At 44.1% G+C, this 12232-nt stretch overlaps 1 protein-coding gene across 2 annotated transcripts in view; it reads right to left on the bottom strand.

Moving 5' to 3' along the window:
• The window catches only part of RILPL2 (Rab interacting lysosomal protein like 2), a 28974-nt gene extending 22153 nt beyond the window's left edge, over positions 1–6821 (bottom strand). The window contains exon 1 of one of the 2 annotated variants that reach the window (XM_069557690.1): positions 6079–6821. In XM_069557690.1, the coding sequence (XP_069413791.1) occupies positions 6079–6402 (324 nt within the window). In that variant the 5' untranslated portion in view covers positions 6403–6821. The remainder of the gene's footprint in view (positions 1–6078) is intronic. The other variant, XM_069557691.1, reaches the window with a different exon arrangement.
• Positions 6822–12232: the final 5411 nt, after the last annotated feature.

Genomic DNA, 12232 nt, shown 5'->3' with positions numbered 1-12232 from the left:
GTACTACATTGTAATGGGATATGAAAACACCTGTGATTTCCATTGATGATTGTCACAGGTACTACTGATATTACTGTGGTTTGTTTTCTACATTCATGATTTTTTTTAATTTATTTATTTTTAATCAAAGGCTAATTGCTTTATAGTATTGTGTTGATTTCTACCAAACATCAACATAAATGCCTTCATGATTTAATAAAGTGGTATATTTCATCTGGAGGCTGGTGAAAATAAAAATATAATTTCTTCCCATGCAAGTTCATGGATCTCATGGATCAGACTCATAATCTTGGGGAACAGGAGGGAGCAGGGTTCCAAAAACTCTAAGCTGAGAACCCTCAGGTTGAACAGTTGGTATTACTGTCCAGTGGAAGTTTCCAAAAGCCATTAAAAGATGAGGAAGTAGAGATTTTGCTGGTGATCCAGTGGCTAAGACTGAGATCCCAATGCAGGGGACCCAAGCTTGATCTCTGGTCAGGGAACTAGACCCCACAGGCCACAACTAAAAATCCTGCATGCAACTAAGACCTGGTGCAGCCAGTAAATAAATAAATACATTTTTTTTAAAAGATGAGGACGCTCCTTATATTCTGATGTAGTACCACTTTCATGCCATATTAAGTGAAAATAAGCAAGGGGCAGAGCGGGGTATATATTATCATACTATCTGTGTGAATAACAGAAAACTATATTCATATCTGCTTGCGTTTGCATGAAATATCTCTGGATACTTTAAGAAACGGCTTAAATTTTTTCCAAGGAAGGGATGTGAGAGCTTTTCCAAGGCAAATACTTTCGTAACTTTTGAATTTTGAACTTAAATTTTAAAAAACAAAGGAAAAAAAAATCTCACACCTATTGGGATGGCCACTGTAATTAAACAAACAAAATATAAAATAACAAGTGTTGCCAGTACTTCCCTAACGGTCCAGTGGTTAAGACTCTGTGCTTTCACTGCAGGGGACATGGGTTGATCCCCTTGTGGCTCAGACGGTAAAGAATCCACCTGCAGTGCTGGATACCTGGGTTCGATCCCTGCCAGGAGTCAGCATGGGGAATCCCGCCTGCAGCAAAGGTCATGAGGAAGGGGGCCTGGCAAAAGGCAAAGGCTGAGATCAGGCCTCAGGAGTACCCCTGGATTTCCCTCAGCATCTACCCCCAAAACCAGAGTCTGCTTGCTTTATTGTACTGTGCTTTCCACTCTTCTGACATAACAGGGGGCTATCCCCAACCACCTTTCTCTGGAAAGAGTTAACTTAGAGCTCCAGTTAACCAGTCTCCTGCATATAAAAGGAGTGTCTCAGCTCAAACCCCTCTGATGGCTCTCTAACTTGCCTGACAGTTAGAGACTTTTACAACTTGTGATTGTTTACAGCCCCTCAACCGAGAGAGGCATGCAGCTTAAAACATCTTAAAGATACAGAGCATTTTCTAAAAAGCTAAAAATTATATTGGTGATGGGTTTCACTGTTGAGTCAATGACTGCTGCCAGGCCTCCATATTCTTTATCTTTCAGGCACCCGGAGGATATTAATCAATGTAATTGGGATATAGAAAAAGGAATACAGTAGTTTTGATTTAGCAACACTAGACTTTTGAGTTAATGAACTTTCTCTTTGTTATAAATCACTGTACTCCTCTTTCCTTGTTATAAATTGTTGTGTCCTTGCTATGTAAGAATGTAACTTTATTTAGTGCTTTCTGAGAGTGGCACCAGACTTTAGTAAGAACAACACTTTTAAGGCAAATAAGTTTTTTGGTTGACGGACCCTTATCAGAAAAGGACCATAAAATGCTAATAGGCCTCCTGGCCAGAAGATGATGTAAATCACCTAAGATTTGTGTATACAGCTAGGTATGCAGAGAGAAAGCCTGGTCTCGATAAGAGTCAGGGCTGCTGACACTGCATAATTTTGTATTATCCATTGATCTCTATGTACAACCCAAAGTATAAAAAGCTTTCCCGGACAAAAGGGATGGACCAGTTACTGGAAAGACTGGTTTCCCCCGTGTGGTCTTTTCTCCTTCTTTTCTGGCTGAATTCCCATCTGGAGCGTGGAGGCTCGCCATGTTTACTTACTTGCCCTGGCTTCTAAGACCCACGCGAGAGGGAGCCCAAGGCGGGGCACCTTCCGCTATTCAAGCAGGCTCTGGTGGCCTACGTAGGTGGTGCAAGTTTCTTGTCTTGAGACTTTATTAGCTTTCCACGTAAACCAAGTTATTCAGCCTCTTTTCTCCACTAGTTTTCCTACTATACTATTCTTTCCTAATCTCTCTTTATATTTCCAAATAAATAAGTTTTTCCTCGCTGACTCCGTCCCCGCTTCAAATTCCCTGGATCCACTGGAGCTAGACCCCGGCAGATCCCTGGGTTGGGAAGATCCCCTGGAGAAGGGAAAGGCTACCCACTCCAGTATTCTCCATGGAGAATTCCATGAACTGTATAGTTCACAGGGTGGCAGAGTTGGACACAACTCAGTGACTTCCACTTAACTTGACTTCACAAGGAATATCCCACATGGCATATGGTGTGGCCAGAAAAAAAAAAAAAAAAAAAAAAGACAAGCTTTGGTAAGGATGTGGGAAAACCGAAATTCTTGGGCCTAGCTGATAGAATGTAAAATGGTGAAGTCACTATGAAAAACTGAATGGCTGATCCTTTAGAAATTAACAACAGAATTATCACATGATACAGCAATTCCACTTTTGGGTATATACCCCAAAGTCTTGAAAGCAGGTGCTTGAAGATTGATTTATAGATCCATGTTCAGAGAAACAATATTTATACAGATCATGAGGTGGAAGCAACCCACGTGTCCACTGACAGATGGATAGACAAACTGGTAAATCCCTAGAATGGAATATTATACAGCCTTAAACAGGAAGGAAATTCTGATAGATGCCACAACACGGAGCAACCTTGGGACATGAAGTGAAATAATAAGTCAGTGGCAAAGGAACAAAGATCATCTGATTCTACTTATATGAAGTATCTAGAATAGGTAAATTCATATAGACAGAAAGGAGAACGGAATTACCAGAGGCTCGGGGGAGAAGGGAATTTGGAGTTAGTGGTTAGTGGGCACCGAATTTCAGTTTTGCAAGATGGGCATTTTGGAGAGGACGGTGGTGATGTTGCATAATAGTGTGAATTGACTTAATGCCACTGAACTCTGTTCTGAAAAATAATTAAGATGGTAAATTTCACCTCTATTTTACCACAGCTAAAAATAGTAATTAAAAAAAACAAGAAGAAGAAAAAAAGACAAGGGCATATTTTTATAAACTGTCTAGCAGCATTAAATATTCATTCTCTCTACCTTTTCCCCCACGCTCGTTCTCAAGACTATGGTTTGGGAGGAAAATGTGCTATCTCATCTGGGGCTAATGAAGCTTGTCTGCTACGTCCCAGGCAGGAAATGGCCCGGGCCCTGTGCAAACCACACTGTTCATGATCCATCGTGGGTCTATCTTTGTGCCTGGAGTTGGAGATGACAGGAAATAAGTGCAAAATGTGAGCTGAGGGATCTTGGGCAAATCATTTAACTGCTCTTGAATCTCAAAAGTCAGGCTACTAATGATATTCAACCATCATATGACAGATCCTAAAGAAGAACCTTATCTACAAATAGAATTGTCACCATGACTAATGAGTATGTGAAGTAAAAGTGTACCAACAAAGCTACCAGAAATCTTCACTCTTCCCTGTGAATTTCAGCCACCCTGTTCCTGTTGTCCTTTCATGGCACACATCTTGGTCTGCAACTCTGTGGGCTGGTTTTGAAGGTCTGTGTGCCTTGCTTTTCCTACTAGTTGTGAGGTTCCATGAAGGCAGGGACTTTGTCTAATTTAGCTCCATAGCTCCAGGGTTCTCAGAGTGTAGTCACTCATCAAATGTTACCACAAGTAAAGTTACAGGTCTGTACTTCAGTACTGTGTGGTTAAGACTAGCATCTCTGAGGACTTCTCTGATGGCTCAGTAGACAAGAATCTGCCTGCCAGTGCAGGAGACACGGGTTTGATCCCTGGTCTGGGAAGATTCCAGATGCCCTGGGGCAACTAAGCCTGTGCTCCTCAATGGGAGAAGCCGCTCCAATGAGAAACCTGGGCACTGCAACTAGAGTGTAGTCCCTGCTTGCTGCAAATAGAGAAAGCCCTCAAGAAGCAATGAAGACCCAGCACAGCCAAAAAAAGAAAAATAGACTAGCATCTCTGAACTAAAATCCTGCCTCCACCTCTTACTTGCTACAAGTCCTTGGCAGATTACTTAATTGTTCTATGTCTCTGCTTCTATAAAACGGGAATAATAATAGTATGAGGATTAAATGAGATAATTCACTTGAGGAAGGTTTGGTTTTTTTTTTTTAAACTGTAACTGGAGACCTACTAGAGAGTTGTGATATTAATTTAGTGAGTTGAAAAATAATTTAAAAATTCATAAAAAAGAATAGGAAAGTATGACTATATAGCATGTTTAGTAAGGGTGAGTTAGGATAAATTGTTTCTTGAAACTTTTTGTTTCATCAGTTCTGAATATTGATGCAAAATGTAATTTTGTAAAATGGGGGTATAACATATATACAGAAATACGCACTAATCTTGAATTTGTAGCTTGATGATTTTTACCATATGTATATACCCAAGTAACCACACCCAGATTAGTTCCCTATATATTTCCTTCCTGTTCTCTCCCACTGTCCCATCCCAGGGTTACCATCAACCTGCCTTCTATAAGTAAAGATGGGACGTTCCTGGTGGTGCAGTGGTTAAGACTCCACACTACTAATATAGGGCGCTTGGGTTTGATCCCTGGTTGAGGAACTAAGAATCCACATGCCACCTAGTGCAGTCAAAAAATTTATATATATATAAAGATTACTTTGCCTATTCTTGAATTCTGTGCACAGGAGGCTCTCTTTTGTACCTGGCTTCTACCTCTCAATGTAATATCTGTGAGATTCATCCATGTAGTTCTGTGTTTCAGTACCTTCTCATTGTTGTGTAGTATTCCATACCACAAGTTAAAAACAATCCATTCCTCTGTTCCATCTGGATTCCCAGTTTGACACAATTATGAATAAAACTGCCCTGGATATTCTTGTACATATTTTTCTGTGGTCATAAGCAGTAATTTCTCTATAGTTAAAATGTATGTCTTACTCCAGGTCAAAGATTCTCAAATCGTGAAACCTGGACCGAGAGCACCTGTATCATCTTGGATCCTCTGAAAAGCTGTAGATTCTAGGTCCCACTGCAGACCTACTGAGTCGGAAATTCTGGGACTAGGGCCAGCCAATCTGTGTTTTAATCACTCAAGGTGATTTTGATGCCTGCTAAAAGCTTGAAATGCCTGCTTCCCTGGTAGCTCAGATGGTACTGAATCTGCCTGCAATGCAGGAGGCCCAGGTTCTATCCCTGGGTGGGGAAGATCCCCTGGAGAAGGAAATGGCAACCCACTCCAGTATTCTTGCCTGGAGAATCCCACGGACAGAGGAGCCTGGCCGGCTACAGTCCATGGGGTCACAAAGAGTTGGTCACGACTGAGCGAGTAACACAGTAAAGCTTGAGAACCACTGCTCAAGGTCCCCATCAACCTGTCTTTTGCAAGTAAAGATGGACCTCCCCGGTGGTTCCAGTGGTTAAGACTCTGCCCTCCCCTCTTCCAGCAGGAAGCCTCTGCTTTAGAACATTTAATGTTACCTATCACAAAGCTTCTAGGCTTCCCAGGTGGAGCAGTGGTAAAGAATCCACCTGCCAATGCAGGAGACATAAGAGATTCAGGTTCCATCCCTGGATCGGGAAGATTCCCTGGAGGGAGGGCATGGCAATCCACTCCAGGATTCTTGCCTGGAAAATCCCACGGACAGAGTAGTCTGGTGGGCTACAGTCCATGGGGCCGAAAAGAGTCGGACAAGGCTGAGCAACTGAGCACACACAACACTTCTAAACTGAGGACTTGATACTCGTGGGGATTTGTTTTGAGGGGCTTGGATGTTCAGGAGGGGTAAGCGGCCCCCCTCCCACTGGGCGCTCCCTGCACCCCGCCCCCGGGGCAAGTCCCCGCTCTCCGAAACTCACCTCCGGGCCGGCAGCCGAGCCCTCTCTCCGCAGCCCCTCCAGCTCCTTTCTGAGGTTGTCCCGCTCCAATCTTAGCTCCTCCACCGTCAGGTTCCCTTCATTCACCAGCGTCTCCAGCATCTCCAGGACGCGGACGATCTTGAACTGCAGTTGTGTCACCCGGGGGTCACTGCCCAGGGCCATCAGCTCACGGCCCATCACGTAGGAGATGTCATATACGTCCTCAGCGGTCAGCTGTAAGGGGCTCTTGCCCAGAGCCCCCTCGGGTCCCGCCTCGTCCTCCTCCTCTTCCTCTTCTTCCTCTCTCAAAGGGGGCTCCTCCATGGCGGCCCAGACCCCTATAGCCTCCGGAGCTGCTTTCTCGGAGTCTGCGAACGTTCAACTTCCTCCCGGCCCAGAAAACTTTCCGCTGGGCCGAGGACCCTGCCGGGCCCGGGGGCGGGGGAATGTGGCCCAGAAGCGGCCAATCAGCGCCGCCGAGGGGTGGGCCCGGGAGGTGGGGGCGTCTGTGGAGGCCTCGCAGCGCGGCTCGGAGGCCGGTGATCCCGGTGCACTGTCCACCCCGAAGCCCGTGCAGGAGTGCGGGCTCCAGGATACGGTTCGGGGCACGAAAAGACTAGAGGAAGAGAGGGGAGGGGAGAAGAGGAACTGAGAGGTTAAAGGGTGACTGTGATCGCTCCCAGCCCGGGAGCGGCTGCAGACCGGGGGAAGGGCAGCGTCCCCCAGCTCCGCCCCTTGGTAACGGCGACCGCGGAAGCCGGGTTTCCACGGAGACGGGGGCCGGGTTTCCACCGCAGCCTGGGAAAGAGGCTAAAAAAGAGCACAGTTTTTCACTTGCTGCACTCGGGCCTTCCAGCCATAGAATTTGCATGGTATGTGGAGGCAGATCCGGTCTCTGACAGTATTTTCTGCGGCAAAGTGGGAAAACAGCAGTAGGTGGCAGCTCCAGCAAGTCCTAAGATCTGGACTGCGTAGAGCTTTCAGGCCCATTGTCACCGGGACCTGCAGCATCTGACCCTCAGTAAACTGGAGATTTCCCTGCGCTGTGCACCTGGCCTTCTCCTGGGATCCTCCACTTGTCCAGCGTGTGGCCTTGGAGAGTTACTTAACTCCGACGAACCTCACTTTCAGTTCAGTTCAGTCGCTCAGTCGTATCCGACTCTTTGCGACCCCATGAATCGCAGCACGCCAGGCCTCCCTGTCCATCACCAACTCCCGGAGTTTACCCAAACTCATGTCAATCAAGTCGGTGATGACATCCAGCCATCTCATCCTCTATCATCCCCTTCTTCTCCTGCCCCCAATCCCTCCCAGCATCAAGGTCTTTTCCAATGAGTCAACTCGTCGCGTGAGGTGGCCAAGGTATTGGAGTTTCAGCTCCAATGAACACCCAGGACTGATCTCCTTTAGGACGAACTGGTTGGATCTCCTTGCAGTCCAAAGGACTCTCAAGAGTCTTCTCCAACACCACAGTTCAAAAGCATTAATTCTTCAGCGCTCAGCTTTCTTTATGGTCCATCTCTCACATCCATACATGACTACTGAAAAAAACATAGCTTTGACTAGAGGGACATTTGTTGGCAAAATAATGTCTCTGCTTTTTAATATGCTGTCTAGGTTGGTCATAGTTTTTCTTCCAAGGAGCAAGTGTCTTTTAATTTCATGGCTGCAGTCACCATCTGCAGTGATTTTGGAGCCCCAAAAATTATGTCTGCCACTGTTTCCACTGTTTCCCCATCTATTTGCCATGAAGTGATGGGACCAGGTGCCATGATCTTAGTTTTCTGAATGTTGAGTTTTAAGACAACTTTTTCACTCTCCTCTTCTCTTTCATCAAGAGGCTCTTCTTCTTTGCGTTCTGCCATAAGGGTGGTATCATCTGCATATCTGAGGTTATTGATATTTCTCCTGGCAATCTTGATTCCAGCTTGTGCTTTATTCAGCCCAGTGTTTCTCATGATGTACTCTGCATATAGGTTAAATAAGCAGGGTGACAATATACAGCCTTGACGTACTGCTCTCCCTATTTGGAACCAGTCTGTTGTTCCATGTCCAGTTCTAACTGTTGCTTCCTGACCTGCATACAGATTTCCCAAGAGGTAGGTCAGGTGGTCTGCTATTTGCATCTCTTGAAGAATTTTCCACAGTTTATTGTGATCCACACAGTCAAAGGCTTTAGCATAGTCAATAAAGGAGAATGTTTTTCTGGAACTCTGTTGCTTTATCAATGATCCAACGGATAGTGGCAATTTGATATCTGGTTTCTCTGCCTTTTCTAAATCTAGCTTGAACACTTGGAAGTTCATGGTTCATGTACTGTTGAAGCCTGGCTTGGAGAATTTTGAGCATTACTTTACTAGCATGTAAGATGAGTGCAATTGTGCAGTAGTTTGAGCATTCTTTGGCATTGCCTTTCTTTGGGATTGGAATGAAAACTGACCTTTTCCAGTCCTGTGGCCACTGCTGAGTTTTCCGAATTTGCTGGCATATTCAGTGTAGCACTTTCACAGCATCATCTTTCAGGATTTGAAATAGCTCAACTAGAATTCCATCACCTCCACTAGCTTTGCTCATAGTGATGCTTCCTAAGGCTCACTTGACTTTGCATTCCAGGATGTCTGGCTCTAGGTGAGTGATCACACCATCGTGATTATCTGGGTAGTGAAGATTTTTTTGTACAGTTCTTCCGTGTATTCTTGCCACCTCTTCTTAATATCTTCTGCTTCTGTTAGGTCCATACTATTTCTGTCCTTTATTGTGCCCATCTTTGCATGAAATGTTCTCTTGGTAGCTCTAATTTTCTTGAAGAGATCTCTAGTCTTCCCCATTCTGTTGTTTTCCTCTATTTCTTTGCACTGATCACTGAGGAAGGCTTTCTTATCTCTCCTTGCTATTCTTTGGAACTCTGCATTCAAATGGGTATATCTTTCCTTTTCTCCTTTGCCTTTCTCTTCTTTTCTCAGCTATTTGTAAGGCTTCTTCAGACAGCCATTTTGCCTTTTTTGCATTTCCTTTTCTTGGGGATGGTCTTGATCACTGCCTCTTGCACAATGTCACGAACCTCCATCCATAGTTCTTCAGGCATTCTCTCTATCAGATCTAATCCCTTGAATCTATCTCTCACTTTCACTGTATAATCATAAGGGATTTGATTTAGATCATACCTGAATGGTCTGGTGGTTTTCCCTATTTTTTTCAATATGAGTCTGAATTTGGCAATAAGGAGTTCATGATCTGAGCCACAGCCAGCTCCCAGTCTTGTTTTTGCTGACCGTATAGAGCTTCTCCATCTTTGGCTGCAAAGAATAAAATTAATCTGATTTCAGTATTGACCATCTGGTGATGTCCATGTGTAGAGTCTTCTCTTGTGTTGTTGGAAAAGGGTGTTTGTTTGCTATGACCAGTGTGTTCTCTTGGCAAAACTCTATTAGTCTTTGCCCTGCTTCATTCTGTACACCAACCTTAAATTTGCCTGTTACACAGGTATTTCTTGACTTCTTACTTTTGCATTCCAGTCCCCTGTAATGAAAAGGACATCTTTTTTGGGTATTAGTTCTAGAAGGTCTTGTAGGCCTTCATAGAACCGTTCAGCTTCAGCTTTTTCAGCATTACTGGTTGGGGCATAGATTTGGATTACCGTGATATTAAATGGTTTGCCTTGGAAATGAACAGAGATCAGTCTGTCATTTTTGAGACTGCATCCAAGTACTGCATTTCGGACTCTTGTTGACTATGATGGCAACTCCATTTCTTCTAAGGGATTCCTGCCCACAGTAGTAGATATAATGGTCATCTGAGTTCATTTCACCCATTCCAGTCCATCTTAGTTCGCTGATTCCTAAAATGTCGATGTTTACTCTTGCCATCTCCTGTTTGACCACTTCCAGTTTGCATTGATTCATGGACCTAACATTCCAGGTTTCTGTGCTCTTTACAGCAAAATTGCTCTTTACAGCATTGGACTTTATTTCCATCACCAGTCACATCCACAACTGGTTGTTGTTTTTGCTTTAGCTCCGTCTCTTCATCCTTTCTGGAGTTATTTCTCCTCTGATCTCCAGTAGCATATTGGGTACCTACTGACCTAGGGAGCTCATCTTCCAGTGTCCTATCTTTTTGCCTTTTCATACTGCTCATCGAGTTCTCAAGGCAAGAATACTGAAGTGGTTTGTCATTCCCTTCTCCAGTCGACCACTTTTTGTCAGATGGAATGGAATCATTTTGTCAGATACAATGGAATATTATTCATTCATAAAAAGGAATAGGGGAATAGAATAGATGGTCCAGAAAGGAACCCTTGCATATATGATCAAATTATTTTCAACCAGGGTGCCAAGAACATTCATTGGGGAAAGGACAGTCTTTTCAACAAATGGTATTGGCAAAATAGGATATCCACATGCAAAAGTGTGAAGTATCTTCCCTTACACCCTATACAAAAATTAACTCAAAATGGATCAAAGACCTAACCTATAAAACTCTGAGAAGAAAACATAGTGAAAAAGCTTTATGTCAAAGGATTTGGCAATGATTTCTTAAAAGACACAGGCAACAAAAGAAAAAACAGATAAATTGGATTACATTGATGAATAAAATTCACATTTTAAGGTGGGACAAGAAAATGTAAACACAAAATCTCTCTCTCCATTTGGGCCTCCTCCTTCCCTCACATGCAATGCGTATTTGCATTATACATTAACCAGACCTCCTCAAAGGTGAGAATGCCTGCTTGACTGCAAAGATCAGGTTTTTTTCCTTTCTTTTGATGCTAGCAATGTAACTTTTCTGTGTGTTTTTTTGGCCTGACTGTGTGGCATGCAGAATTTTTGTTCTCCAACCAGGGATAGAATCCTGGTCCCTTGCCGTGGAATCAAAGAGTCCCAACCACTGGACAACAGGGAATTCCAGTAACTTCTTGAAAGACTGGCATTCCTTTCTCTGGCAGTCCAGTGGTTAAGACTTGTGCTTGCTGCTGCTGCTGCTAAGTCGCTTCAGTCGTGTCCGACTCTGTGCGACCCCATAGACAGCAGCCCACCAGGCTCCCCTGTCCCTGGGATTCTCAAGGCAAGAATACTGGAGTGGGTTGCCATTTCCTTCTCCAATGCATGAAACTGAAGAGTGAAAGTGAAGTCGCCCAGTCGTGTCCGACTCTTAGCGACCCCATGGACTGCAGCCTACCAGGCTCCTCCGTCCATGGGATTTTCCAGGCAAGAGTACTGGAGTGGGGTGCCATTGCCTTACACTGAGGTAAACTGGAGTTCATTTCCTGGTTGGGGAACTAAGATTCTACAGGAATGGGTCCCCCGGACCCTGACCCTGGGCCAAATAGCATTTTTTGCAAACTCTGTAAGGCCGTGGGGAGTCATGGTGACTTGCTGCCTGCATACTTGGACTAGATATTTTTTTACTATGTCATTTTGATGTAAGAGTCTTTGTCCCCAAAATGTGTATAATGTGCCTTCTAATGGGCAGAACAGTTCTCAGGACTTCCAAGAGTCTGTCTCTTGGGTTATAATTCTTAGTTTGACTTGAATAAAATTCTTTTTTCTTCTTAATTTGATTGTTAATTGAATTTTTGTTGCCAACATCAACATTTAAAATTTGTGCATCAAAGATTACAATTAGGGACTTCCTTGGTGCTCTGGTGGCTGAGACTCCATGCTTTCAATGCAGGGGCCTCAGGTTTGATCTCTGGTCAAGGAACTAAATCCCACATGCCAGAGCTAAAAAAAAAGAAAAATATCCCACATTCCCCAGTGAAGATCGAAGATCCCGAGTATCTCAACTAAAACCAGGCACAGCCAAATAAATAAATAAACAGTTTTTAAAAATCTGTGCAGAGCCTGGATGAGAGGGGAATTTGAAAGAGAATAGATACACGTAAATATATGGCTGCGTCACCTTGCTGTGCGCCAGAAACTATTACAACATTGTTAATCAGCTATTGTTGCTGTTTAGTTGCTAAGTCTGTCTGACTCTTTTGTGACTCCATGGACTCCTCTGTCCTGCCAGGCTCCTCTGTCTATGGCATTTCTCAAGCAAGAATACTGGAGTGGGTTGCCATTTCCTTCTCCAGGGGATCTTCCCAAGGGATTGCACCTGCATCTCCTGCATTGGTAGACAATTCTCTACCACTGAGTCACCAGAGAAGCCA

Source organism: Ovis canadensis, chromosome 17 (assembly GCF_042477335.2).
Source record: "Ovis canadensis isolate MfBH-ARS-UI-01 breed Bighorn chromosome 17, ARS-UI_OviCan_v2, whole genome shotgun sequence".
In the NCBI taxonomy this organism is placed as follows: Eukaryota; Metazoa; Chordata; class Mammalia; order Artiodactyla; family Bovidae; genus Ovis; species Ovis canadensis.
This window is presented reverse-complemented; position numbering and strand designations above follow the sequence as displayed.